Below are 26,623 nucleotides of genomic sequence, written 5' to 3' on the forward strand. Positions count from 1 at the left end.
CATGTGGAGAACAACTCAAGTGCACTCTATGTGTATGTTCCCAACTTTCTATTTAATTCCAAGAAAAAAAAATGGTTCTATCTTTCAGCCTTAAGAGTCTAATGCTGTGTTGTTATCGTCTGTTACAAAGTATAACCTACTAAGGTGGGATAAAACTATGTTGGTAGAAAGAACATGATGCATTCATAGTTATGCAAAAATTAGATTTTATTAATTAGCACACGAGATCTGTGATACATTCTGAATAAAACGGTAGCAAAATGTAATAACAGCAGTAAATGTGAATCCTAATTAGTAACATGGTATTGTGGTTTATCTTTGAGGTTGTGGTTTCTATCGTGGTTTCAATCTTGGCTGTACAACAGCGATGGCCATTCCATGCAGAAGGTAGCCACCATTTTCCCCTGAATTATTTCCACTATAGAATCAGTCACTTATAACCCATTACGCTCCTCCCACAAATCAAAATGTCTAAGGTCTTGGTCGGCTCTTATTTTGAGACGCAGTCTCTCTCACTTAGGCTGAAGTGCAGTGGTGTAATCTCGGCTCACTGCCACCTCCGCCTCCCGGGTTCAAGACAGTCTCCTGCCTCAGTCTCCCAAGTAGCTGGGATTACAGGCACCCACCATCACGCCCGGCTAATTTTTGTATTTTTAGTAGAGACGGGGTTTCACCATCTTGGCCAGGCTGGTCTTGAACTCCTGACCCCATGATCCACCCGCCTCAGCCACCCAAAGTGCTGGGATTACAGGTGTGAGCCACCACGCCCGGTCGTGGTCTGCTCTGTTTCATGGTCAGTTTGTAGGTCATCTCTTTCCTGTAACCCAAAGTGCCCTCTGTCAGGAGAACACCCTGAACACAATGAGGATGATGATCAATATCATCTTTTTGCATTATTCTCTGCCTGCCCCCATGCTTGGTAATTTGGGGCAGAGTCCTTATTCTTCAAAGAATTTGAATAGAAATGATCCTCATCTAATGCAGTGAGCCCTTCCATCTTACTGATTCTTTCCCAGACATCGCCATGAAAGGCAGGTAAGGAAGCATATCAACAGATTTCAAGGTTTAGGTTGAAAGTCATAAATCCTAAAATATAAAGTAGTAGCCTTGCAAGACACCTAAAATAAATAAATAAAATATTTTAAAATCTGGAGATAACCAGTGACTTCAAACATCCTGTAACCTTTAATACATATCATGTTGTGTATGAGTTTTAACACATTTGAACTTGCAGTTGTTCTACAATGTCTATGAAAAGTTTATCAGCACTAGATTGAATTATTCCTCACATAAATCCTTGGATGTTTTACAGTTTTGATCCTTGGTTAATAGCTTCAACATGCACAAAATATAAAAAGATGTATATACATTTTGATATCTAGTGAGTTGTAAGACCTAAATGAAGCCTCTGCCACATACTTAGGTTTATATGATTTCTCTTTAGCATGGACTCTGACATCAATGAATGCCTGAACTCGTGATGAAGGGTTTGCCATACTTGTAAGGATTCTCTTGAGAATGAAATTCTCTGATGCTGTGTAAGAGTTAATTGTGACTGAAAACTTTGCCACATTTATTATATTTGTATGGTTTCTCTCTGGTATAAATTCTTTGATGACTCACAAGATTTAAACTTTGACTGAAGACCTTGCCATACTAATTTCTTTTATAAGGTTTCTCCTTAGTATGGATAATTTGATGTCTAAAGAGGTTTGGGCGCACACTAAAGGACTTCCCACAATCACTACATTTGTAAGGTTTCTTTCCAGTATGGATTATCTGATGTCTAGTGAGGTTTGGGCGCACACTAAAGGATCTGCCACATTCATTACATTTGTAAGGTTTTTCTCCAGTATGGATGACCTGATGGGTAGTTAGGCTTGAATGCACACTGAAGGCTTTGCCACACTCATTACATTTGTAAGGTTTCTCTCCAGTATGGATGACCTGATGGGTAGTTAAGTTCGAATGCACACTAAAGGCTTTGCCACACTCATTACACTTGTAAGGTTTCTCTCCAGTATGAACTCTCTGATGACTCGCAAGGTGTGAATTATAACTGAAAACCTTACCACATTCATTGCATTTGTAAGGTTTCTCTCCAGTATGAATTCTCCAATGCCTTGCAAGGCTTGAAGTTTGACTGAAGACTTTACCACATTCATTACACTTGTATGGTTTCTCCCCAGTGTGAATTCTCTGATGAGTTGCAAGGCTTGAAGTCTGACTGAACACCTTGCCACATTCATTGCATTTGTAAGGTTTCTCGCCACTATGAATTACCTGATGGTTGCTAAGTGTTGACCTCACACTAAAGGCTTTGCCACACACATTACACTTGTAAGGTTTCTCTCCAATGTGAATTTTCTGATGTAGTGCAAGGCATGAATTGCGACTGAAGACCTTGTCACATTCATAACATTTGTAAGGTTTCTCTCCAGTATGAACTCTCCGATGCAGTGCAAGGCATGAGTTGCGACTGAAACCTTTGTCACATTCATTACATTTGTATGGTTTCTCTCCAGTGTGAACTCTCCGATGACGCGCAAGGTTTGATTTTTGACTAAAGACCTTGCCACATAGATCACATTTATATCGTTTCTCTCCAGAATGACTTACCTGATGTACAGTCATGTGGGAGCCATGATTCAAGGCTTTGTCGCACTCATTGTATCTGTAAGGTTTTTCCCTAATGCATGATTTCTGTTCTTGTGTGAGTAATGAAGAACAGACGAAATCAGTCCCATATTTATTAGAAATATGGGTTTTGACGGTAGAAGAAATTATTTGGGGTGCTGAGACTGAGGAACCATGGTTGACAGACTTCTCAACATGGTTACATTCATAAATTTTCCCTTCAGCCTGAAATTGCTGCAGTTCAGGGGGATGTGGTAGAAAGCTTAATCCAAGCTGATTTTTAATAGACTTGTTTTCTATACCACTTCTATCATGTTGGTCTCTTCTACAAGTAAGATTTTCTTTTGGGGCCATAGTCGCTTTGTTGTAATTTCTTTCATTATCTCTCCACTGAGAGTCAAAGTCATATATTTTTTTCTTCATTTCCCTGAAGCAAAACTCTTCAATGTCATGTTTTTCATGTTGTTCCAATGTCACTGTGTGGAATACTTCTTCTCTGTCACTTTCCCGTTGCGGTGCTAATTCCTTGATCATACAGTTACGACAGAGATCTATAAGAAATAAAAAACCACAGGTTTCCAATTAGAGACAGTATATACATATTTTATACTGAATAACCGAATTACACAAAAAGCAATATTTATACACAACAGAGTTATAAAACTTCCCAATCAAGATCTTTACTTTTTAGGAACACAAAGGAATCACATTCTTTAGTTAAAAAAAAGGGTGATTATATGTAATTCAAATGAACTCTAGGGAAGGACAGTTTCAAACATCCTATGACCAAAACACATTGTTCAAACCTATGTTAGCCCTGAAAGGAGTATTTTTTCACCTTGACAACAAAGTACACACCGATTGGCAGAAAATACATGGCTGTCTCATTGTTGAAAGGAAATAAATATTACATTTTACCTAGCTACAGCATATTTACCGTGCCCATATACGTGAAAAAAGTGCTACACAATATATCATAATGGTAACTAAGCCGCAACAAACTTATGGAATAAGGTACATAAATGATAATTCTGAATTGCAAAACAGTAATAGCACTGACAAAATGAGAAAAAAATTAATAAAACATTGTTAAAAATAGCTAATTTTTCTGAATACCTGTTATGAAACTATCTGTACCCACCCAGATCAGGCATTTTTGACATTAATGAGTGATGCATGGCAGTTATATTGCATGAAACTTACTAAAAACCCATCATCTGTCAATCATAACAATTAATTAATAAAACACTGTAGTAACCCATGATAAAACCAGCAAACCAAAAACTAGTAACTACACTTGTACAAAGTTATAGCCTGTAAATAATTCTCCCCTAAGAAAAAAACAAGTACTACTTCAGAACCAGCACACGATCTGTGAACCGGAATATATGTTAAGCTCTCTGACATTTGATGCATGAGGTCAGGTAAATACATAGCATTATAAAGAAGGAGTGAAGAACAAAGTCCGAAATCACAATTATGACTTCACACCTGCACTTATACAACAAACAGCCAGTCAATAAAGCAATTCCCTACATATGCATTGTCCTTTCGTGACCTAGTTCATCGACCACAAAACACACATAACTTGGCAAATTTATTAACTGAAATCAGAGAACACAATGTTTAGAACGGACTGAAAAATAAAAACAAACAAAATAGAATGCAGTCTCTACGGTCTGAATATGTTGGCCCAAATTCATATGCTAAGGTCCTATTCCCTAGTGTAATGTCATTGCAGATGGGGCATTTGGGATATAATTAGGTCATGAGGTTGGACTACTCAAAAATAGGATTAATGTCCTTACAGGACGAGATGTAACAGCTCGTTTTATCTTGCCCTTTCCATCATGTGGGACAGTCAGAAGATGGCTGGGGTAAACCAGGCAGTGGGCCTGCACCAGGAACTGATTCACCTGGCTCCTTAATTTTGACTTCCCAGCCTCCAGGTCTGGGAGATACAAATTTCTGTGGTTTAGTTCTCCTAGCCTATAGTATTTCTTTCTTTTTCTTTTTTTTTTGAGACAGAATTTCGCTCTTGTCGCCCAGGCTGGAGTGCAATGGGGCAATCTTGGCTAACTGAAACCTCTGCCGCCTGGGTTCAAGTGATTGTCCTGCCTCAGTCTCCCAAGTAGCTGGGATTACAGGCGCCTACCACCATGCCTGGCTGATTTTTGTATTTTTAGTAGAGATGGGGCTTCACCATGTTGGCCAGGCTGGTCTCGAACTCCTGACCTCAGGTGATCTGCCCACTTCAGCCTTCCAAAGTGCTGGGATTTCAGGTGTGAGCCACCGTGCCTGGCCCGCCTGTGATATTTCTTATGGCACGATGAGTTATATAAGACAGAAAAAGGACAATCTCATCACAATCATCAGAGAAGGTTGATCAATCTTATTAAACAAAGAAACTTTGGGACTTTACTATAAGACATGCAATATTCCAAGTAATCACACACCACCACCTTGTTTTAAAAACTTTCAGGTAAATTGTTATTATTTTTCAAATAAAGACATTAGGCTCACAGTATTCATGTATCTAATCTCAATTTTTACAGAAAATAAGAGAGAAAAACAGGACTAAATCCTGGGCCACGAGGCTCAGACTTTTTTTTTTTTCCTTTTTGAGACAGAGTCTCACTCTGTCGCCCAGACTGGAGTGCAGTGGCATGATCTCGGCTCACTGCAACCACTGCCTCCCAGGTTCAACCAATTCTCCTGCCTCAGCCTCCCGAGTAGCAGGGATTACAGGCACCTGCCACCATGCCTGGCTAATTTTTTTTTTTTATTTTTAGTAGAGAAGGGGTTTCACCATGTTGGCCAGGCTGGTTTCAAACTCCTGACCTCAAGTGATCCGACCACCTTGGACTCCCAAAGTGCTGGGATTACAGGCGTGAGCCACTGCGCCAGGCCACCAGACATGTTTTTAAGCACATGTCCAACCAGGCAGTACGGAAAACCTGGGTGGACATGTGCAGTGTTGAAAACTATCAGTCACGGCAAGAATGCACCCAGGCAAGGAGCACATGAAGAAAAGGAGATACAAGAGCTGGACTGTGTTGGTAATAGTGTTATTCAGTCAGCTCTCGTGGAAGGCAGCTATGCTCACCACTACACCACCAACACATCTAGTCAGTCAGCTCTCATGGATAATGGTACGTGAGTCATCACTTCCTACACATACTGATTTAGGCAGATCCTGACTTACAAAGCGGTTGAGTAGCATCTAGTCTTGCATACTGTAAGTAGTGTGGAGGGTGAAGAAGTCCTGTGGAAATTGGGGTGTTCAGGAATACAAAATCAATATGCTAAAAAGCAACAGTATATTCCATGCAGATCAAGGTATCATGTGAGGATAGGAGAGAGAAAGGGCAAGAGCACAGGGGAGGGAGGAAAGGGAGTGTAGGAGGAAAATTTGTGCATGCATGTCTGTGGGATATAATTCCACTAGGACAGTTACAATTCTGACCTTGGGGCCGGGCGCGGTGGCTCACGCATGTAATCCCAGCACTTTGGGAGGCCGAGGTGGGTGGATCACCTGAGGTCGGGAGTTCAAGACCAGACTGACCAACATGGAGAAACTCTGTCTCTACTAAAAATACAAAATTAGCCAGGTGTGATGGTGCATGCCTACAATCCCAGCTACTCAGAAGGCTGAGGCAGGAGCATCACTTGAACCTGGGAGGCGGAGGTTGCGGTGAGCTGAGATTGTGCCATTGTACTCCAGCCTGGGTGACAAGAGCGAAACTCCATCTCCAAAAAAAAAAAAAGTATCTCAAAAAATACAGAATTTATGACTAAATGAAAAAGGTGTTCATCTATACCACATGTAAATGTACAAGATGAAAGTAGTAGTGGCTTAAACAAATGACACTGGACTTTAAAAACCGAGGCATTACAGCGGTGTGAAGCAAAAAAACAACAAATGAGAAGAAACCAAGGCACCATTCAGCTTCACAAGCTCCCTCCACAAGATGTGATGTGTCAACGCTGTATTTGTTGTAGGTTTGAACCTACAACAAATTGAACCCAGGCTGAACAAAGGTTTGTTGATGAGAATGAACAATGGAGCACACAGGATGGAAAATGAACAAATACGGCGTGAACAATAGTTTAGTCAAAAGCCTCACACATATGATGCTGTGAACTTGGACAATGTCATCGCTAGGAGAACATCCCACACCGACTGCTGGCTTAGGGGAGATGATCATTAGTTTAAGTGTCCAGCACGGTCACAGTGCCCTTCAGATACACTTTTGTGAGGCTCCTCAAAACTCGAAGGACAGCTGGAAACACTTGTCAATCAGGCTCGCCTGATATTTTGTATCTCATATCCTGGGCCATGCTGACAATTCTGCTCAGCGCTTTAAGGCGCATCTCTACATGTAGCAGGAGGCTATTCAATTATATTAGTCAGAGAGTTTTCCCTCACAAATTTCCTGTTATCACATAAACACCCTCCATAAGAGACTCCAGGAGAAGGTATGCATAACCTATAGGTTGGTTATCACAGCAGGAATACAAACAAATGACAGACCCTAGGGGGGTGTATATCAAAAGCCGGGTTTTGTTTTGTTTTTGAAATGGAGTCTCCCTCTGTTACCCAGGCTGTAGTGCAGTGGTGCCATCTCAGCTAACTGCAACCTCTGCCTCGTGGGGTCATGCGATTCTCCTGCCTTGGCCTCCTGAGTAGCTGGGCTTACAGGCACACGCCACCACGCCTGGCTAATTTTTGTATTTTTAGTAGAGACGGGGTTTCACCATGTTGGCCAGGTTGGTCTCGAACTCCCGATCTCAGGTGATCCACCTGCCTTGGCTTCCCAGAGTGCTGGGATTACAAGGCATGAGCCACCGCGCCCAGCCATGCCTGGCTAATTTTTGTATTTTAGTAGAGATGGGGTTTCACCATGTTGGTCAGTCTGATCTTGAACTCCTGACCTCAGGTGATCCACCCACCTCGGCCACCCAGAGAGCTAGAATTACAGGCGTGAGCCACCGCACCTGACCCAAAGTCGGTTTTCAGAGGAAAAATCATGCAAACTTAAGAGAAAACAAAATCAGGAAGAGCCAAGGTTTTTCTACATTCATATAGTAGTGAGACCAATGGAAAAGAGAGAAAAATACAACGTATGAAGCTGGATTTTGAAAGATCTTGAGATGGGATTGTCTGCTCTGCCTATAGATGGATCCTAAGCTAAGAGCCTGAAAGACTAAGATATACTCCCTGTGTAGGACAGGGGATCCCAGTGAAGACCTGTCAACTGTTCTTACAGTTCTGCTGAGTAACAGTCTCAGAAGATCCAACCCCCTCCCGGGTCCACACACCCATGAACTGTGGCAAAAGCAGAAGAGAAGAAATGGCTGAGGGATCACAACAGGCACAAAGGGCTTGAGACAGCTCCTTGCAGCTCCCAGGGCCTCAGATGCAAAGGAGGAGCAGCCAGTGTTTCCCATCTCCTGCGCAGGTCTTCCAAACACCGGAAATGAGGTGGAGCATAGACAGTTCCAAGCATCAGGACTGTGGAGGCCTCAGCTCTGATCTATATGGAAAGCGAACTGAGCATCAGGTGGGCATCAAGAACAGGAGAGACTGGCAGGGCACAGCAGCTCAAGCCTGTAATCTCAGCACTCCGGGAGGCCGAGGTGCGTGGATCACCTGAGGTTGGGAGTTTGAGACCAGCCTGACTAACATGGTGAAACCCCGTTTCTACTAAAAATACAAAATCAGCCAGGTGTGGTGGTGCACGCCTATAATCCCAGCTACCCGGGAGGCTGAGGCAGGAGAATCATTTGAATCCGGGAGGCGGTGGTTGCGGTGAGCTGAGATTGCGCTATCACACTCCAGCGTGGGCAACAAGAGCGAAACTCCGTCTCAAAAAAAAAAAGAACAGGAGAGACCAAGGGAGAAGCAGACCTTGTGATATGGCCCCTCCTGGACCCCTCAGAGTAAAGGAGCCAGAGAGTTCACGGAAGTCAGAGGGCAATGTTGTCCATCATAATAAGTACTTCCACTTGTCTCTGTTTGAGCTGCAGCCCCCACTGGACAGCGAAAGGATCATCCATGACACGTCTCAAGGGCAGAGGCAGAAGTAGGGGAAGTTTAAAATTTCCTCTAAGAGCTCACAGGATATAAACATTTGTTTTCCTATAGAACTCTCCCACTGGCTGAGAGTTTCCAAACATAATTTAATGGTGTGGCTTCTCCTCCCCGCATCTGAGGTCTTACCTATTTTCACACCTTTGATCCATTCCCACCCTTTTGGTTTTCTTGCTATTTGCACTTGGCTTTCCATGGTCCAGGGCTCTTTCCTGTGCTCCCACATGAGATAATATTCTGGTCAAGAAGAGAATTTCCTGCTTATGAAATGAATGGAACATGATGTGCTGTGGCTTTTCAAGAATCTCAGCCCTTTGCTTGGATAAGAAGAGAGAATATCACAGATGGATCTAGGAAAATATTTCACAAATTCTTTCACTGAATGCCTACTCTGAATGCTTAGGGAAGACTGCAATATGCAAATATCTAGCTCCCCTCCAAGAACTACTGAATCAAAGTACAGGGGTAGAAAACAAGAAGTGAGTATTTCAGAAGTCTACTATAAGCTTTCATGGATACTTCAGCTCTGGAACCACCACTGTTGTATCAGGAAGGGGTCAGAACATCTGGAAAAAGGGGATGGTTGAACCCCAGAGTCCACATTATGGAGCTTTTCATTTCAGAGTCAACAAGGCCTCAAACTCAGTCAGGCAATGCAGGGGCTCCCAAGAGGCACACAAGGGAAAATGGCAAGATACCAAGGGCAGATTTTGACTTCTGGAAGAAAATAATCCTCACCCAGGGAGACCAGGTTCCTGTAGTTCTCCAACATCACGTCCCTGTATAAAGTCCTCTGTGTAGAATTCAGGCATTTCCACTCCTCTTGAGAGAATTCGATGGCCACGTCCCTGAATGTCAACTGTCCCTAAAATAATAAACACATTTCACCAAGGGGTTATGAAGGGAGTTACCATCTTCACACAAAATAAGAATAAAAGAGAATTTTAAGTATAGATTTAATTGAAGTGTGTGTTCTGATAAACTCACACTAAGGCATTTTTGAGTATACATCTCTCCCTAATTGTGCTTTTTTTTTCTCTCTCTCTCTTTTTCTTTTTTTTTTTTTTTTGTTTGAGACAAGGTCTCGCTCTGCTGCCCAGGCTAAAGTGCAGTGGCATGATCATGGCTCACTGCAGACTCAATCTCCCAGGTTCAAGTGACCCTCTGACCTTAGCTTTCCAAGTAGCTGGACTATAGGCATGTGTGTACAAAGTACATCTGAAAACTTCCATGATGAACTAGGGATCAAGCAGAAGAAAAAAATTCAGAACTTGAAGACAGGTCTTTTGAAATAAACGAGTCAGACAAAAATAAAGACAAAAATAAAGAAGAATGAACACAGCCTATGTGACATATGGGGCAGGCACCATAAGGTGACCAAATATTTGAATTTTTGGTGTCCCAGAAGGTGGAGAGAAAATGAAAAGGATAGAAACCTATCTAATGAAATAATAACCAAAAACTTCCTAAGTGTAGTAAAAGGTTTAGATACCTAGATACAGGAAGTTCATAGATTCTCAAAGAGAGACAATCCAAAAATGTCTTCTCCTTGGCACATTACAGTCAAACTGTCAAAAGAAAAAGAAAGAGAATTCTAAAAAAAAAAAAAAAAAAGCAAGAGAAAAGCATCTGGTCACTTACACAGGGTGCTCCATAAAACAGGAAATTTCTCAATGGAAACCTTACAGGCCAACAGAGAATGGTATGATATATTCAATGTGCTGAAAGAAAAACAAAAACAAAAACAAAAACCCTGCCAGCCAAGGATACTATACTCAGCAAAATTATCCTTCATAAAAAGGAGAAATAGTCTTTCCCAGAGGAGCAAAGGCTTAGGGAATGCTTCACCAATAGACTGGCCCTACAAGAAATGCTTAAGGGATCCTTACATCTAGAAGCAAAAGGACAATATTGGCCATCATGAAAACACACAATACTATAAAACCCACTGTCAGAGCTAACATGCAAGTAAGGAAAGGAGTCAAATGTAAATGTTACCACTATAGAAAACCACCAAACCACAATGAAAAACAGTTAGACAAAGAAAGGAGCAAAGAACATACAAAACAACCAGAAATCAATGAACAAAGTGACAGTAACAAGCCCTTGCATGTCAATAATGAACTTAACATAAATGGTTTAAACTTTCCACATAAAAGATATAGACTGGCTAAACTGATACAAGCATATAACCCAACTATGTGCTACCTTTAAGAAACTCATCTCAGCCAGGTGTGGTGGCTCACGCCTGTAATCCCAGCACTTTGGGAGGCCGAGGCGGGTGGATCACAAGGTCCGGAGTTCGACACCAGCCTGGCCAAGATGGTGAAACCCTGTCTCTACTAAAAACAAAAAATCAGCCGGGCGTGGTGGCATGCGCCTGTAGTCCCAACTACTCGGGAGGCTGAGGCAGGAGAATCCCTTGAACCTGGGAGGTGGAGGTTGCAGTGAGCCGAGATTGCACCGCTGCACTCTAGCCTGGGTGACAGAGTGAGACTCCATCAAAAAAAAAAAAAAAAAAAAAAAAATTCCATCTAAAAAAAAAAAAAAGAAAGAAACTCAAAGAAACTCATCTCAACTGTAAAGACACAAATAGACTCAAAGTGAAAATATGAAAAAAGGTATTATATGCAAATGAAACCAAAAGCAAGCAGGAGTACCTCTACTTAACAAAATGAACTTTAAGTTAAAAACAGTAAAAGAGATGAAAAAGGTCATTATATACTAATAAAGAGATCAATAAGAGGAATATAACAATTCTAAACATATATGCACCCAACACTGGAGCATCCAGACATATAAGGCAAATATTATTAAAGTGAGAGATATACTCCAAAACTAATAATAGGGATTTTAGCATTAGACGGCTGATTTAGACAGAAAATTAACAAACAAACACTGAATTTAAACTGCACTTTAGACTAGCCAGACCTAAGAGATATTTACAGAACATTTCATCCAACAAGTACAGAATATATATTCTTTGCATCAGCATATAGAACATTCTCCAAGACAGACTATATATTAGAACGCAAAACAAGTCTCAACATATTTTTAAAATATCAAAATCTTTTTTTTTTTTTTTTTTTTTTGAGACGGAGTCTGGCTCTGTCGCCCAGGCTGGTGTGCAGTGGCGCGATCTCGGCTCGCTGCAAGCTCCGCCTCCCGGGTTCACGCCATTCTCCTGCCTCAGCCTCCCGAGTAACTGGGACTACAGGCGCCCGCCACCTCGCCCGGCTAGTTTTTTTGTATTTTTAGTAGAGACGGGGTTTCACCATGTTCGCCAGGATGGTCTCGATCTCCTGACCTCGTGATCCGCCCGCCTCGGCCTCCCAAAGTGCTGGGATTACAGGCGTGAGCCACCGTGCCCGGCCTAAAATATCAAAATCTTAATAAGTATCTTCTTAGAACAACAATGGAATAAAATTAGAAATCAATACCATGAGAAACTTTGAAAACTGTACAAATACATGGAAATTAGACAGCATGCTCCTAAATGACCATTGGATCTAGGAAGAAATTAAGGGGGAAATTAAAAAAAAAACTTGAAACAAGTAAAAATGAAAACACAATATGTCAAAACCTATGGAATACAGCAAAAGCAACGCTAAGAGGGAAGTTTATAGTAATAAACACCTACAAGAAAAAAGTAGAAAAATTTCAAACAGGCCAGGCACAGTGGCTCACTCCTGTAAACCCAGCACTTTGGGAGGCCAAGGTGGGCGGATCACCTGAGGTCAGGAGTTCAAGACCACCCTGGCCAAGATGGTAAAACCCTGTCTCTACTAAAAATACAAAAATTAGGCTGGGTGCAGTGGCTCATGCCTATAATCCCAGCACTTTAGGAGGTCGAGGCTGGCGGATCACGAGGTCAGAAGATCGAGATCATCCTGGCTAACATGGTGAAACCCCATCTCTACTAAAAAATAGAAAAAATTAGCTGGGCGTGGTGGCAGGTGCCTCTAGTCCCAGATACTCGGAAGGTTGAGGCAGGAGAATGGCGTGAACCTGGGAGGTGGAGCTTGCAGTGAGCCGAGATCATGCCACTGCACTCCAGCCTGGGCTACAGAGCGAGACTCTGTTTCAAAAAAAAAAAAAGAAACACCTAGATGGCAAACCCACAGCTAAAATCACGCTGAATGGAAAAAAGCTGAATGCTTTTCCTCTAAGAACTGGAATAACTCAAAGATGCCCACTGTTACCACTTCTATTTCACACAGTTCTGGAAGTTGTAGTCACAGCAATCAGGCAAGAAAAAGAGATAAAGGACATCGAATTGAAAAAGAACAAGTCAAACTGTCCTATTTTACAGATGATATTAATCTAAAAAAACCTCAAGGGCCCACCAAAAAATACTTAGTTCTGATCAATTCAGTGAGGTTGTAAGTTACAAAATCAATATACAAGTATCAGTAGTGTTTCTATACACCAAAAATAACTACCTGAAAAAGGAATCATGAGGGCAAAATCAAAGGAATCACAAAGGCAAAATCAATTTATAAGAGTTACAAAGAATTAAAATACCTAGGAATGGCAGGCTGGGCATGGTGGCTCACACCTATAATCCCAGCACTTTGGGAGGCAGAGGCAGGTGCATCACCTGAGGTCAGGAGTTCGAGACCAGCCTGGCCAACATGGTGAAACCCTGTCTCCACTAAAAATACAAAAGATAAGCCCAGTGTGGGGGCAGGCGCCTGTCCCCCAGCTACTTGGGAGGCTGAGGCATGAGAATCGCTTGAACCCAGGAGGCGGAGGTTGCAGTGAGCCGAGACCAACCTGTGCAACAGAGCAAGACTCAGTCTCAAAATATATATATATTAATTCTTTCAATTTGTGAGCATGAAATGTCTTTCCATTTGTTTGTGTCCTCTTGAATTTTTTTTCATCAGTATTTTGTAGGGTTCTTTTTTTTTTTTTTTTTTTTTTTTTGAAGTCTTTCTCTGTCACCTCGGCTGGAGTGCAGTGGTGTAATCTCAGCTCACTGCAACCTCTACCTCCCGGGTTCAAGGGATTCTACTGCCTCAGCCTCCCAAGCAGCTAGGATTACAGGCATACACCACACCTGACTAATTTTGTATTTTTTTAGTAGAAATGGGGTTTCTCCATGTTGGTCAGGCTGGTCTTCAACTCCTGACCTCAGGGATCCACATGCCTCAGCCTCCCAAAGTGCTGGGATTATAGGTGTGAGCCACCGTGCCCAGCTGTAGGGTTCCTTTTGTAGACATCTTTTACCTCCTTGGTTAAATCCATTCCTAGGTTTTTCTTCTTTTTTTTTTTTTTTTTTGAGACGGGGTCTCGCTCTGTCGCCCAGGCTGGAGTGCAGTGGCCGGATCTCAGCTCACTACAAGCTCCGCCTCCCGGGTTCCCGCCATTCTCCTGCCTCAGCCTCCCGAGTAGCTGGGACTACAGGCGCCGCCACCTCGCCCGGCTAGTTTTTTTCTATTTTTTAGTAGAGACGGGGTTTCACCATGTTAGCCAGGATGGTCTCGATCTCCTGACCTCGTGATCCACCCGTCTCGGCCTCCCAAAGTGCTGGGATTACAGGCTTGAGCCACCGCGCCCGGCCCTTTTTTTTTCTTTTTTGAGACAGAGTCTTGCTCTGTCACCTAGGCTGGAGTGCAATGGTGTCATCTCAGCTCACTGCAACCTCCACCTCCCGGTTTCAAGCAATTCTCCTGCCTCAGCCTCCTGAGTAGCTGGGATTACAGGTGCCTGCCACCACACCTGGATAAGTTTTTGTATTTTTAATAGAGACGGGGTTTCACCATGTTGGCCAGGCTGGTCTTGAACTCCTGACCTGGTGATCTGCCCGCCTTGGCCTCCCAAAGTGAGAATTAATATTGTTAAAATGACCATAGTGCCCAAAGAATTTACAGATTCAATGCAATCTCTATTGAAATACCAATGTCATTTTATTAAAAACAGAAAAATGAATCCTAAAATTTGTATGGTATCAAAAAAGAGCCCAAAGAATCAAAGCAATCCTGAGTAAAGCTGAAGGCATCACTCTACCTGACTTCAAAATGTATTACAAGGCTATAGTAAACAAAAGAGCATGGTATTGGTATAAAAACAGCCACACAGACAAATGAAACAAAATTGTGAACCCAGAAATAAACACATGTACTTACAGCCAAATGATTTTTGACAAAGGCACCAAATACATACACTGGGGAAATGACATCCTCTTTAATAAATGGCGCTGGGAAAATTGGATATCCATGTGTAGAAGAATGAAATTGGATCCCTATATGGCACCATATACAAAAATCAACACAGATGAATTAACAACTTAAAAATAAGACCCCCAAAATATAAAACTACTATAAGAAAACAGGACAAACACTTCAGGACACTGGTCTAGACAAAGGTTTTATGGCTAAGACCTCAAAAGCATCAATGGCAAAAACAAAGATAGATAAATGGCACTATATTAAATCTAAAAGCTTTGCATAGAGTGAAGAGGCCACCTGTTGAACAGGAGGAAATATTTGTAAACTATTCATCTGACAAAGGACTAATATTCAGACCGTACAAGGAACTCAAACAGTTCAAAAGTAACAAAGAAATAATCCCATTAAAACTTGGGCAAAGGACAGAAGAGACCTTTCTCCAAAGAGGACATACAAATGGCCAACACATGTATATAAAAAATGCTCAACATCAGTAATCATCAAAGAATGAGAAAAGCACAGTATCATCTTATCCCGGCTATTACTAAAAAAGACTATTAAAAGACTATTACTAAAAAGACTATTACTGGCTATTACTAAAAAAGACAAAAAAAAATAACAGATGCTGGTGAGGAATATGGAGAATGGGTAACTCTTACACACTGCTGGTGGGAATGTAAATTAGTATAGCCATTACAGGCCAGGCGTGGTGGCTTACATCTGTAATCTCAGCACTTTGGGAGGTCAAGGCAGGCAGATACCTGAAGCGAGGAGTTCGAGACCAGCCTACTCAATATGACAAAACTCACCACCCCCTGTCTCTACTAAAAATACAAAAATTAGCTGGGTGTGGTGGCGGGCACCTGTAATCCCAGCTACTCAGGAGACTGAGGCAGGGAGAACTGCTTGAACCTGTGAGGCGGACAATGCAGTGAGCTGTGATCGTGCCACTGCACTCCAGCCTGGGCAACAGAATGAGACTCTGTCTCAAGAAAATTAAAATAAATAAATAAATAAATTAGTATAGCCATTATGAACAGTATGAAGACTTCTCAAAAACTAAAACTAGAACTACCACATAATCCAGCAATCCCATTACTGGGTATTTATCAAGGAAGAAGAAATCAGTATATCAAAGGGATACTGTACTCCCATGTTTACTGCAGCACTATTCACAATAGCAAAGATATGACATCAACCTAACTATCTATCAACAGGTGAATGGATAACGAAATGTGGTATATTCAGCCATAAAAAAGAATGTAGCAACATGAATGGAACTGCTGGTCATTATATTAAGTGACATACGTCAGGAACAGAAAGGCAAATCTCACATGTTGACACTCACTGGTAGGAGCTAAAAAAAGTTGATTGCATGGAGGTAGAAAGTAGAATGGTAGTTATCAGAGACTGTGAAGGGTGTGTGGGTGGGTGGGGGCAGGGAGGACAAAGAGAAGTTGGTTAATGAGTACAACTATAGTTAGAAGGAATAAGTTCTAATGTTCGACAGCATTGTAAGGTGACTACAGTTATCAACAATGTATCGTATATTTTCAAAACAGCTAGAAGAGAGGACTTGAAATATTCTCAACACTTAAAAATGATAAATAATCAAGGTAATAGACACCTCAAATACCATTACTTGATCATTACACATTCTATGACACATGCAACAAAATATCACATCTGCCCCTTAAATATGAACCAATATGATGTATTGACTTGAAAAAGGAGCAAGCTATCCTTGTTCCTTAATATGAAAACATGTAGGCCGGGCGCGGTGGCTCAAGCCTGTAATCCCAGCACTTTGGGAGGCCGAGATGGGCGGATCACGAGGTCAGGAGATCAAGACCATCCTGGCTAACACAGTGAAACCCCATCTCTACTAAAAAAAATACAAAAAAACTAGCCGGGCGAGGTGGCGGGCGCCTGTAGTCCCAGCTACTCGGGAAGCTGAGGCAGGAGAATGGCGTGAACCCGGGAGGCGGAGCTTGCAGTGAGCTGAGATCCCGCCACTGCACTCCAGCCTGGGTGACAGAGCCAGACTCTGTCTCAAAAAAAAAAAAAAAAAAAGAAAAAAGAAAACATGTAAATATTCACAACTTGCAGGATAAAATACCCCAACAAAACATTTACTGAAAATTTTCTTCTAAAATCTCACAATGATTAAACACATTTCAACAGGGCTTGAACTGTCTCTTCACACAGAACTGAAAATAGTGGCTCACCATTGAGACGTGTGCGAGGGTGAATAGTGGCTCACCATTGAGACGTGTGCGAGGGTGTAAGGCTTGACAGGAAAAGGGATGCTCTGTATCTAAGCACCTAAATGTGTCTCTACTGAGAGTTTCACCATAAAACAAATATATACATCGTGTGATGTTTAAAATAAAAGCAGCATAACACTTAATAATAATAGATATCATAAGAATATGGCTATATCCTCTTCAGTGAAAAAGGAGTTCTGCTCTGATATCTGAGCAAAACTGTTACCATTTTTGCCTAAAATATCTGATGCCTAAGAGACCCTGCAGGAATAGCACCATCTCCATGGTATGCAAATACTGAGAATGGTTTAAAAACTTGGCCGGGCGCGGTGGCTCACGCCTCTAATCCCAGCACTTTGGGAGGCCGAGGTGGATGGATCATGAGGTCAGGAGTTGGAGACCAGCCTGACCTACATGGTGAAACCCCGTCTCTACTAAAAATACAAAAATTAGCTGGGCGTGGTAGCGTGCACCTGTAATCCCAGCTAGCCAGGAGGCTGAGGCAGGAGAATCGCTTGAACTCGGGAAGCGGAGGTTGCAGTAAGCTGAGATCGCGCCACTGCACTCCAGCCTGGGTGACAGAGCAAGACTCAAAAAAAAGTCCTACTCCTACAGCTGGCCGGGCACGATGGCTCACGCCTATAATCCCAGCACTTTGGGAGGCTGAGGCAGGAGGACCATACGGTCAAGAGTTCAAGACCAGTCTGGCGGCCAACCTAGTGAAACCCCATCTCAACAAAAATTAGCCGGGCACAGTGGCTGGCGCCTGTAGTCTCAGCTACTTGGGAGGCTGAGGCAGAGGAATCACCTGAACCCGGGAGGTGGAGGTTGCAGTGAGCCGAGATCATGCCACTGCACTCCAGCCTGGGCGACAGACCAAGACACTGTCTCAAAAACAAACAAAAAAAAGTCCTACAGTTACACTTTTTGTTGTTTTGTTAGACAGAGTCTCGCCCTGTCACCCAGGCTGGAGTGCAGTGCAGTGGTGCGATCGCCACTCACTGTAACATCTGCCTCTCAGGTTCAAGTAATTCTCCTATCTCAGCCTCCTGAGTAGTGGAGATTACAGGCGTGTACCACCATGCCTGGCTAATTTTTGCATTTTTAGTAAAGACGGGGTTTCACCATGTTTGCTGGTCTCAAACTCCTGACCCACAGTGATCCGCTCACCTCAGCCTCCAAAGTGCTGGGATTACAGGCCTGAGCCACTGTGTTCGGCCTTACAGTTACACTTCTACATTGACTTTATGTTTCAAAGTCATTAAAGGAAAAAACGCCCTCTGGTACTGATGTCTGCATCTCAACTTTACATTCCATTCCAAGTCATTAACAGTCTGGAGTCAGAGACATACTGATACACTAGTTTTATCTGGATTACAAAATCAGGCACAAAATAGATCCCCTTATTGGCTGCCTTTTCCAGGATTTACCAGGTATTTGTCTACATTAATATGTGACTTTAGGCCAGGCATGGTAGCTCACGCCTGTCATCCCAGCACTTTGGGAGGCCAAGGCAGGTGGATCACCTGAGGTCGGGAGTTCGAGACCAGCCTGACCAACATAGAGAAACCCCATCTCTATTAAAAATACAAAATTAGCTGGGCATGGTGGCGCATGCCTGTAATCCCAGCTACTTGGGAGGCTGAGGCAGGAGATTCACTTGAACTCAGGAGGCAGAGGTTCCAGTGAGCCGAGATTGCGCCACTGCACTCCAGCCTGGGCAACAAGAGCGAAACTCTGTCTCAAAAACAAACAACAACAACAAAAAACATGACTTCCATGGGCAGCTTCTCTGCTTCTCTATTCCTGGGCCACAGAGAGCTGACAGTACATCCATATGTGGCCCCTGAACAATCCCTGCTGCCCGATAGCACTGACACCACGGGACCCTCACCCCGTCTCCATCCATGTCTGCGTGTGAGCCCTTCCCAGGACCATGCCCAGTGCAGCCTCTTCCCAAGTTCATGTCACTGGGTCAGAGTGAGACGGAATCTCAGTAGAGATGAGAGGGACTGAGGAAAGGCATGGGCGAATATGAGCAAACGCGTCAGGCAGGACACTTCAGAGTCGGAGAAGATTTGCAGCTCCAATGCATTGTCTCCTGCCTTTCTGAAAGGAAGAAGACAGAATGATCCACACAGAATCTTTCTTTACCTGAGTAAAAGCCATTCCTGACTCCTTTGCTCTCTTCTTCCGGGTTTCTTCCTCATGTGCCAAGAGTCTTTAGAAGTCAATGCTGAATAACAACAACAAGAAAAAGTGCTCTTTATTGCTCAAAAACAACACACCCCCTCTTGTGTGACAGGCACACACATACACAGGGAGGAGCTCGCCCTGTGCAAAGATGGTCCTCTGCTGCCCACTGCACCAGGGTGGTCCCAGGGACAAGAAACTCCTACAGGAAAACTCATACCTGAGTCTTCTGACCCCTTTCTTCAGAACCCTCTCCCCTCCTGGAGAAGCTCGCACACACGCTGCAGCAGTGGGGAGCAGACCCAGCCCTGATCAACCGCCATGCAGAGCCCAGCCCCCTTTCCCTCTCTGTGGCTCCCAGGCTGAGCTCAGCCCTCAGAAATAAAGGGCGCAGAGCCTTGGTGGTCAGAGCTGGATATAGATGAGAATCATGCTGGGCACTGTATCATCAAGGGTGAGTCCCAACCTATGTGAATGGGAATCTCTGGGACACGGGTGCGGGCACAAGAAGTGTATCTGCAAAGTACCTCAGCACTTCCACATGAAGCCAGGGGTGAGCTCTACTCAAACAGGGTCAGCCCAGCATAGCGCCCACCTTCTGACTCTGTTCTCCCCTTGGGACCTTGGGTTCATCAGGGCCAGACAGTGGAAGCAGAAAGAATCGAGAGAAGCATGCAGAGCAGGTGATATGGACCAGAGGAGGGAGTGAGGGTGCGGCTGGAGTGTTAAATGGGAGGTGGGTCACAGAAGTCCCCACTGAGAGGGTGATATCAGAACAGAAACCTGGGGAAGGAGGGGTGTTTGCACCTGCAGCTGAGGGGTCGGCGAGTTCCAGCAGAGGGACAGCCTACATGAAGGCCCTGAGGCAGGAGCAACCTCAGCCCAGGAACAGGAAAGATACCTGCGTGGCTGGAGCAGAGGAAGAGAGGAGGATACAGGTAGGAGATGAGGTCAGAGAGGTCCTGGGAGGGCAGATAAGACAGGGCAGATGCCTTCAAACGTTTTTCTCCCATATCTCAAAAGAATTTTGGAAATTATATATTTCCTCACCCATTTTAATTAAACATATAATATTTTCTTTATAAATTAACACAGTTACAATGTAATATCTTATATATTTGAAGTCCCAGGAAATACATGGTTGCCCTCATCTGAGATGTGCAGGACTGCAGGGGAAGGCATCTAGGGAGTCAGGAAGTCACTTTTGGACACCTGAAAGTGGAGATACCTGTTAGATGTCCTAGCAGAAAGTTGAGGAGAAGGCCAGGCGCGGTGGCTCACACCTGTAATCCCAGCACTTTGGGAGGCCGAGGCAGGTGGATCACCTGACGTCAGGAGTTCGAGACCAGCCTGACCAACATGGTGAAACCCCATCTCTACTAAAAATACAAAAAGAAATTAGCCGGACATGGTGGTGGGCACTGGTAATCCATCCCAGCTACTCGGGAGGCTGAGGCAGGAGAATCGTTTGAACCCGGGAGGCAGAGGTTGTGGTGAGCCGAGACTGCGCCACTGCACTACAGCCTAGGCAACAAGAGCGAAACTCCATGTCAAAAAAAAAAAAAAGAGGTTTATTTGGCTCATGGTTCTGCAGGCTGTACAAGCAGCACAGTGCCAGCATCTGCCTCTGATGAGGGCCTCAGGAAGCTTCCGTTCAGCGTGGAGGGTGAAGGGGCGCCAGCAGGGCAGATGAAATGGTGAGAGAGGAGGCAAGAGACAGAGAGAGGTCAGGCTTTTTGACAACCAGCTCTCAGGGGAACTAAGAGTCAGAACTCACTCCCTAGGAATGACATCAAGCCATTCGCAAGCGATCTGCTCCCATGACACTCACCAGACCCTACCCCCAAGTTTGGAAATCACATTTCAACATGAGAGTTGGTGGGGCAAAACAAATCATATCCAAACAATTGCACATTCTGAGGCTATGAGTGGGGCTGGTGTCTGGTACACAACTGGAGGGTTAGCAGCAGCCAGGAGCACGAACAGACCATTCCCAGTCACTACCGAGTAGGGATCCCAAGCCCTGAGACAGGTGGGTGGGTAAATTGGAAAAGATCTCTTCCTTTGCTTCCAGGGGCTCAATAGTGAAAAAAAAAACAAGGCCTTTAAATGAGCAAAAAGAAGAAATAAAAGTTCCAGAGACAAGGTGCAGAATAGAAAAATAGGAGAATGGAAGAGGTGCGGGGCAGGAATTAATTGACACCAGGAAATCTGGGTGTATGTTTTCTCCAGGCTGTGATCAGCTACACAGGGACAGAAGCAAACTAACAGAGTTGGATGTGGGGATATCTGGGAGAAACACATGATGTCGTACACTTGACTTGCAAATCATGTAGTATCTGAAAGGGTCTGTTCATAACCAATTTTTTTTTTTTTTTTTTTGAGGCGGAGTCTCGCTCTGCCGCCCAGGCTGGAGTGCAGTGGCCGGATCTCAGCTCACTGCAAGCTCCGCCTCCCGGGTTCACGCCATTCTCCCGCCTCAGCCTCCCGAGCAGCTGGGACTACAGGCGCCCGCCACCTCGCCCGGCTAGTTTTCTGTCTTTTTTTAGTAGAGACGGGGTTTCACCGTGTCAGCCAGGATGGTCTCGATCTCCTGACCTCGTGATCCGCCCGTCTCGGCCTCCCAAAGTGCTGGGATTACAGGCTTGAGCCACCGCGCCCGGCCTTTTTTTTTTTTTTTTTGAGACGAGTCTCGCTCTGTCACCAGGCTGGAGTGCAGTGGCGTGACTTCGGCTCACTGCAACCTCCGCCTCCCGGGTTCAAGCGATTCTCCTGCCTCAGCCTCTTGAGTAGCTGGGAATACAGACACGTGCCACCATGCCCAACTATTTTTTGTATTTTTAGTAGAGACGGGGTTTCACCATGTTGGCCAGGATGGTCTTAATCTCCTGACCTCATGATCCACCCGCCTCAGCCTCCCAAAGTGCTGGGATTACAGGCATGAGCCACCGCTCCTGGCCTTTTTTGTTTTTAAACAGGATCTTGCTCTGTCGGCCAGGCTAGAATGCAGTGATGCAACCCTGGCTTAGTGCAGCCTTGACCTCCTAAGCTAAAGCAATCCTCCCACCTCAGCCTCTGGAGTAGCTGGGACGACAACAGGCACAAGCCACCACATCTGGCTAAAATTTTTAAATTTTTTATAGAGACAAGGTCTCACTATGTTACCTAGGCTGGTCTCAAACTGGGCTCAAGTGATTGTCCTGTCTCAGCCTCTGAAAATGCTGGGATTATAGGCGTGAGCAACCATGCCTGCCATATCTCTATCATTTTAAAAATAAAACTGGGGCCGGGTGCAGTGGCTCACGCCTGTAATCCCAGCACTTTGGGAGGCCGAGGCGGGCGGATTATGAGGTCAGGAGTTTGAGGCCAGCCTGACCAACATGGTGAGACCCCATCTCTACTAAAAATACAAATTAGCCGGGCGTGGTGGCGCACGCCTGTAATCCCAGCTACTCGGGAGACTGGGGCAGGAGAATCACTTGAACCTGGGAGGCGGAGGTTGCAGTGAGGTAAGATCATGCCACTGCATTCCAGCCTGGGTGACAGAGCAAGCCTCCATCTCAAAAAGTGCTGGGATTATAGGCATGAACCACCGTGCCCGGCCTCAACACTTTTAATGTTCCTTTAGAGCAAGGTTGTCCAATCCGCAGCCTAGGAAGACTTTGAATGCAGCCCAACACAAATTCCTAAACTTTCTTAAAACATTTTGAGATTTTTTGCATATTTTTAATTTATTTATTTATTTATTTATTTTTAGCTCATCAACTATTGTCAGTGTTAGTGTACTCTATGTGTGGCCCAAGATAATTCTTCTTCCAGTGTGGCCCAGGGAAGCCAAAAGATTGGACACCCCTGCTTTGAAGAGACACTATGTAGTGACAGAGTCACTTTCTGCCCAGCTTTACTCTCCCACTCCCCCTTCCCCTCCCCCTGCCCCAATGCCAGGGAAGGGGAAGAGGATGACCTGTGGGATTAATGAGTCAAGTCACTTCCCTCTGCCTTAACAGGGATTGCAAGTGGAAGCTAACTTCTGATGCCGTAATTATAAAATGCACCAGCCTTAATAGGCAGGAGTTTTGCAATTCTCATCTTCATCCGTGTATTTTAAACTTATAAAGACAGAAATCAACAGGTCAAAATGTAGATAACACATCCAGTCAATTCACAACTCACCTGGACCCAGGGTCCTCCTCTTTCCTCATTACGGTGTGTTTCCCTCCCTCATTCCGTACACAGCTCTCATTCTCACCTTCTTTCTCTAGCTCTTTCCTTCCCCTTTATTTTCTCCCTAGGATTCTGCTCATTTTGAGCCCCTCTCTTCTCCTGCTGTTTCTCCCCTTCTTTCCTCTATTTCTTCTCTTCCACCTGTTCTTTCCAGTCTTGCAATTTCTTTCACCTCATATTCCTCTTTCTTCCTAATCTTTTCATCGTCCCAATCTCCACATATTTCTGGCTCTTTGTTCCCCATTTCAGCGCCCCCTGTTAAATTCCCTCTTCCCTGTTACAAACCCTTGTCCCCACTCTTTGGCACCCCCAGATCCCAGGCCTCCCCGTGCTGTGGTTCTCTCTCTGCTCTCCTTGTCTTCGGCTGCCCCTTCTTTTTGCCCCAGCACCACACTGCTCTGTCTGCCCTGGCTCCAAATCCCTCCTCCTCTCTCCCACTCTCTATGTGAGGAGCCTCCCCCTTTGCTGCCACCCGCCCTACCTTGCTGTCCTTCATCTCTCTGGATACTGTGCGTTTTCTCGAAATGTGTCTAGTTACTTTTCTCTCCTTGCAACTTTCTTGGCTTCTTCTTTCACTCTTACTGTCTCTTTGAAAATCTAACCATCCTCTACTTTGCCATCTGTTTATTGATTTCCCTCATTCTTTCCCCTGTCTCAGGTTTCCTACTGCTCTCTCTGTCCCTCTCCCGATCCCTTTGGCCCACACATTCACAAGAGGGTTTGGGGTAAGATGCCTGCATTCTGGAGGAAAGCATTTTCCAGGGAGTGGAGGGGGGCAGGTAAGAACACCGGGTGTCACAGGACAGGCCCTGAGCACCTCCCCAACGCGGGCTCAGGGGAGGCCTGGGGAGCAGCAGGGCCCGGCACGAGGAGGAGAGAGGTGGGGGGCGACGGCACCTTCGGACAGGGGTGGGGTCTGCAGGATCCCAGGACCAGGCAGAGCACGCGGGCTCTGGGGCGCTGCGCTCCAGGGGCCGACGAGGGCGAGGCTGGGATGCGCCCAGGACGGGAATCCACCTCTTGGGTGAGGACTTTAAAAAGCCCGGGGTTGGAGGAGGGGTCAGGAAAAGGTTTTAAGCGGGAGGAAGCAGCAAAGGGCCGGGGACAGGGAGCAGCCTCAGAGCGACTTCAACCCAAAGGGAAGCGATTCCGGACCCACACCGTGAGGCCTGTATTCACCTGGGATGGAGGGCGCGGTGCGGGGATTTTAAAGCCCGTAGCGACCCCGGGCATCGGCTGTGGAAATGGGAAACAGGGAGCGCAGGTTTAATCTACACAGAGGGCCACTCACGCTCAGCGCCGCCACCTTCACCCAACACGATCCGTTTCCGGGACTGTAGGAAACTGCGCATGTGCGGAGAGAAGAGCCCAGGCAGCCTGGAGGCGTGGCGTGGTTGGAGTGGGCGGGGCCTGCGCCGTTTTAAGGTTAAGAAGCAGAGTTGTGTGGGCCACTTATGTTGGAAACCAAAATATTTTCCACTTACCAAGTTGAAAACGGTTTATGGTAAAAGCATTTTGCCTGCAGGTTGGACCCGATCCTGCTAGGGAGTCTCCTGCAGCTTAGCAGTCCGGGAACTGGGATTTCAGTGGGGGATCCACAACTAGCAGTGGCTGGATCCATAAACGTTATTGAAAAACAAAAATAAAGTGTCTGGAATAACTCCACTGGATTTCAAGACTACCAATATAGGAAAGATAATAAAAATTGTGTGGTATTGGAGCAATAAAAGACATGGATTGATGCAATACAATAAGTGAGTGCAAAAATAGCCTCCACAGGTACTTCCAACTGATTTTTGACAAAGTTACCGAGGGAATTGAAGGAAGGAAGAATTTTTTAAAACTGGTGAGGAGCTAACTTAATATCCATAGCAGAAAAGAAGTCATCTTTACTCAAACTTCACAAGGGTACAGACATTAGCTCAACATTGACCATAGCCTAAATGTAAAATATCAAACCATAAAATGGTATCCTGTAAGAGACTGAAAGAAAAAAATATTCACAGAATAAAATCGTAAGAATCAAGAGCTTGTTCAAAAATTCTTAGCCATGGCAGCAAAAGCATGATTCATTAAAGAAAAAAAATCAATTGGTATTTACCAAATTAAAAACTTAAGACAAGGAAAGAAAAGGTATTTGATATGGTTTGGATCGATGTCTGCATCAAATCTCATCTTCAAGTATAATCCTCAGTTGTTGAGGGAGGGACCTGGTGGGAGGTGACTGGATCATGGAGGTGGTTTTCCCATGCCGTTCTCATAATAGCAAGTTCTCAGATCTCATGGTTTAAAAATCTGTGATAGTTCCTCCTTTGATCGCTCTCTCTCCTGCTGCATGCAAGGCGTGCCTTGCTTCCCCTTTGCCTTCCTCCATCATTGTAAGTTTCCTGAGGCCTCCCTAGCCAAGTGGAACTGTGAGTCAATTAAACCTCTTTTGTTTATAAATCACCCAGTCTCTGACTGTATCTTTATGGCAGTGTGAAAATGGACTAATACAGTACTGAATAATAGAAAATATTTGCCTACCATATATCTGCCATAAAACTGGTATGTGGAATGTATAAAGAATTCTAGAATGACTTAAAAAAAAAAAGCAAAATAATCAAATTAGAAAATGGATAGAACTATGAAGAGACATTTCACTGAAGCAGATATACTGAGATAAATGGGCACATAAAAACATTTCCAACATCACCATCCATCAAATCTCAGACCTCAGCATTTTCTGCTTTCTCCATATGAACCCCTGGATGCTGTCAGAGATAATGGGAAACACAGGAGCTTCTACTGAACAGTCCAGTTGATGTGTATTAGCAACCTGTAATTGTTTTTGGAAACTAACAACGGAAACACAGATACAAAAATATTAGCTCAACAAATATGCACTGTCTTTGTCACTATTAGCGATTTTTTTTTTTTTTTTTTTTTTTTTGAGACGGAGTCTTGTTCTGTCACCCAGGCTGGAGTGCAGTGGCGTGCACTCGGTTCACTGCAACCTCTACCTCCTGGGCTCAAGCGATTCATCGGCCTTAGCC

General features: G+C 44.4%; 1 protein-coding gene across 18 annotated transcripts; it reads right to left on the reverse strand.

The window, feature by feature from the left end:
- Positions 1 to 1,162: 1,162 nt before the first annotated feature.
- On the reverse strand, positions 1,163 to 25,105 carry ZNF415 (zinc finger protein 415). Of its 18 annotated transcripts, none has more exons than XM_025367006.1 (6): positions 24,880 to 24,944; positions 20,172 to 20,326; positions 19,326 to 19,407; positions 9,470 to 9,590; positions 8,861 to 9,081; positions 1,163 to 3,188 (listed from the first exon to the last, which is right to left on the reverse strand). In XM_025367006.1, exons 5-6 carry the CDS (start codon positions 8,955 to 8,957, stop codon positions 1,657 to 1,659), a joined length of 1,629 nt encoding a protein of 542 aa, XP_025222791.1. In that variant the 5' UTR covers positions 8,958 to 9,081; positions 9,470 to 9,590; positions 19,326 to 19,407; positions 20,172 to 20,326; positions 24,880 to 24,944; the 3' UTR covers positions 1,163 to 1,656. The 18 variants fall into 18 exon arrangements, with proteins under 18 accessions (XP_025222791.1, XP_025222779.1, XP_025222777.1 ...); XM_025366994.1 differs by lacking the exons at positions 19,326 to 19,407; positions 20,172 to 20,326 and adding exons at positions 8,383 to 8,505; positions 19,066 to 19,272 and having other exon boundaries at positions 8,861 to 8,968; positions 24,876 to 24,944; XM_025366992.1 differs by lacking the exons at positions 19,326 to 19,407; positions 20,172 to 20,326 and adding exons at positions 8,383 to 8,505; positions 19,066 to 19,280 and having other exon boundaries at positions 8,861 to 8,968; positions 24,768 to 24,944.
- Positions 25,106 to 26,623: the final 1,518 nt, after the last annotated feature.

The sequence above is a fragment of the Theropithecus gelada genome, chromosome 19 (assembly GCF_003255815.1).
Source record: "Theropithecus gelada isolate Dixy chromosome 19, Tgel_1.0, whole genome shotgun sequence".
NCBI classification, from domain to species: Eukaryota; Metazoa; Chordata; class Mammalia; order Primates; family Cercopithecidae; genus Theropithecus; species Theropithecus gelada.